A 3,435-nucleotide genomic window follows, 5' to 3' on the forward strand; every position below is an offset into this window, starting at 1 on the left:
TTCATATGCAAACAGCAATATGTACTCCCACACATGTCAAAGAGAAATTAATGAAACTGGTTGCTGTGCTTGTAGAAATAGGTTTTACTATTCACAATCACAAATATTAAAAATCAGACTTCCCATGGGTGGGAAACAATTCAGTCCACAGTTGAGACCCTTGGATGTTATTGGATAGTTAATAGTTAAGTAGCTATAGCACAAAATAGTGTGAAGATTCCATCATTTGATTGTATTTAGATATTCACTAATCTTCAGGAATAAAATCCAAGGGCTAATGGGTACTCATCGAAAGTGGCTCTTAGAGTTGACAAGCACGGGTTGAAAGGGCGAGTATTCAGAAAGGTAAAGCTTAACGGGTTTAACAAAATAAACCACAAATCAAACTAAAAGCTGCCATTAATTATCAATTGAGACCTAATATGAAAAAACATCAAATGAAATGAAATATGAAATCCATGCAGATCACAAAGCATTAACCTTCACTTGAAGCCTCAAGAACTTGACATAATCCACAATTTCGTCCAGCATGGCAGCTCTATCTGTCTGAACAAATAATAATGTCAGAAATAATGGGGAAAAATGATGCCAGAGGGTCAAGAGAAATACAGCAGATCACAAGTAATAAAATCTTATACATCATGAAATACAGTAGACTTCTTCAAGAACTCTCTAAAATTGAAGCACACCTAATCAGAGCATATGCAAATGTTTTCCTCTTTTATAACCCCTTTGATAGAACACTTTTTCTGGATTAATTATATTGTAATAAACAAACATGAATTGTTAAACAGAAAACATGTCAGACAAGACTATCAGGAGATTTTAATTAAGAGCACAAACTCTATTCAAAACTGATTTGAGCATTACGTAGATCCATGTGTAGGCCGCTTTCTAAACACTAACACGATAAATTAGCATTAAATTATTCTTTGAGGAAGATATTAAAAAAAATTATACATAGAGCCCCATACTACCAAACATCTGAAGCCTCAAGAACTGGATCACCTTTCATGTAGAGGCTTATGTTTTTTGACTTATTAAACACAAGTTAACAGGAAAACAAAAGCAAAAACAAAAATATTAAGCATCAATTAAAAATCAACCATCTTTTAATCTATATTCTAGCTATTCTTCCCAAAAGAAGGAAGAAAAAACACACACATCCCAAATAAGAGTAGTCCAAAAATTAACACTTCATTCCAGTCATTGCATTGATACTGTCCAGCGGTCACTCGCTTCAGATTCAATGCAATTCAATCCATTATCTCATTAGGAATCACATTTGAAAGGGGGAAAAGCAAAGTTCCATAGATAAGTGTCAAACTACATGTAGTAATAAAATGGCATGTCCAAGAAGCTAAATACCTTGTTGACACTAGGGACCAGTTCTTGCAAAGCCCTGATTCTTTCTGCTATTCTCTCTCTGCGCAACTGTCATTAAACGGAAACATGAAAAATAAAAATAAATTATATAATAAAAAAATAATGTGATTCTGTCATAATTTAGAATATTAAGCACCATAACAAGAAGAAAGTCTGTAATCTTGGAAATATCCAGTGCCCACCCTTTCAGCTATACTATGTGGATCTGTAGCCTGTCCTCTTCTAGCCCGCACTCTAGGTCGCACTGCTGGTAGATGTGGAGCAGTAGGAACAGTTGTAGGCATGGGTTGCCCATCAAAAACCTGCAAAATGGTTATACATAAGCTAGAGAAAAGAAAAAAAAGTCTTTGACCAACCATTATTTCCCCCCAAGCACTCCCAAAAGCAGAAATAATAACAAAATTTGTGAAAAGTTAGCATTTATTCATAAGATTAGTGGAAGCCAAATATAGCACATCCTATATGGTTTAAGTTTTTTTATTAAAAAAAAAAACCAGAAAAAAATAACCCCAAGTACCAATGTCAAGGCCTAAGTAGAGCCTAATTTCCACTATATCATAATCTGGAATGTTAAAAAAAATCATTAAAAGACAACGGCCTTTTACTGATACGACCAAAGATTGGTTTCCTATCTCACGGTCCATAAATATCTAGTCAGAATTCATACATCTTCAACTTGAATTCTTATCTCCAAGTTATACCCCAAGTCAAGTTTTACCAGGATTATTCACTCATGAAGTACATAATTTCAATAAGAGCAATTGTTGATGCGAAAAGGAAGCCAAAAAGGCCATGTTTGAATAAACTTCTCCGTAAGCACTCATAATAGAAATAAATAAGGAAATTTTAGTTTATGCATAAGTTAAAAATCAGCTTTTGGAGAAACTAAAATGAGAGAACTACAAATTGGCTTATGCATAAACTATGAAGAAACTTATTTCATAGAGAAGTTTATTCAAACAAGACCATAAGTTCTTCTCACTTGGGAGATTTAATTATTAGCAGAGTACCATTCCCAGCGCTTGTGCGTTAATTCCATTCAATTCTAAAATATGTTTATTTTTATTATATTGGGCAAGACTAAGCGACCAACCTTGCCTAATGGAACTTTCCATTTTCTCAACAAATGGGACAAAACACGTAAAAATCGAACTCAACAAATAGCTCAATAACACATGATCACATCTCAAAAGAGCAAGAAAGGAAACAAAAAAAAACGAAAAGATGATTAAGTTACGTTGTTAGGTCTGGTATCAACGGCGTCGTCGCGGAAGCGCTTGCCGCTTCCAGAAGCGTCCTCAGGCGTGAGGAAGGGTCCCTTACCTTGGTCCAGGCTGAGGCCGAGCTGGTAGGGCGGCGCGTGGAAGGAGGCTAGGTGGGTGGCGGCGTCGCCGGAGTTGAGCTGAAGCATCATCGGAGAGGCGTCGGCGGAGGCGAAGGTCGAGAGGCCGAGGATTTGGTCAAGGAAGTCGTCGGTGGAGGCTTGGGAGGGGTGATTCGCCATGATGACTCGCTGGTGCGGACTCGGCCGAGTTAGGGAAACGAGTTCTAACTGGAGAAATAGAAAGGAATGAATGAAAGATGATGATGTGTTTGGGGTTTGGGGTTTTCTACTGAGAGGGAGAGAGGGAGGGGGTTAAGGAAAGGAAATAAAAAGATCCATCCTCTTCTCTTTTCTACCAAACCTTATTATCTTGTATTTCATTTAAAGAATAAAAATAAAATATAAGAAATGTGGGATTCACCACACAATTTTTTTTTTTCTTCCTCTCAACCAAACATTGGTTGTGTAAGAGATAAAATAAAATAAAAAATGTTTGAATTAAAATAAAGGAAAAAATATGAAACCCATGTTTTTTAAAAATTTCTTCTTAAATATTAATTTGATCTCTTCAACCAAACAATCCATTGATGAAAAGAAAGAATATCATATTTCTTTTCTTAATATTGATATTTCTTAATTCTTGAATTAAAAATGAAATTTTACTTCAATAACTAACGTTTGACTTGAAATTGTATTTTTCGTGCAAGTAACTGAGCCTCTAGAAC

General features: G+C 35.5%; 1 protein-coding gene across 1 annotated transcript in view; it reads right to left on the reverse strand.

The window, feature by feature from the left end:
* The window catches only part of LOC100820324 (transcription factor UNE12), a 4,005-nt gene extending 942 nt beyond the window's left edge, over window positions 1-3,063 (reverse strand). Inside the window, exons 1-4 of the mRNA XM_041006843.1 lie at window positions 2,624-3,063; window positions 1,569-1,688; window positions 1,369-1,434; window positions 469-546 (exon numbers count right to left, since the gene is read on the reverse strand). Coding sequence (XP_040862777.1) covers window positions 469-546; window positions 1,369-1,434; window positions 1,569-1,688; window positions 2,624-2,890 — 531 coding nt within the window. The 5' untranslated portion in view covers window positions 2,891-3,063. The remainder of the gene's footprint in view (window positions 1-468; window positions 547-1,368; window positions 1,435-1,568; window positions 1,689-2,623) is intronic.
* Between the last annotated feature and the right edge of the window lie 372 nt (window positions 3,064-3,435).

Source organism: Glycine max, chromosome 2 (genome assembly GCF_000004515.6).
Source record: "Glycine max cultivar Williams 82 chromosome 2, Glycine_max_v4.0, whole genome shotgun sequence".
Classification (NCBI taxonomy): domain Eukaryota; kingdom Viridiplantae; phylum Streptophyta; class Magnoliopsida; order Fabales; family Fabaceae; genus Glycine; species Glycine max.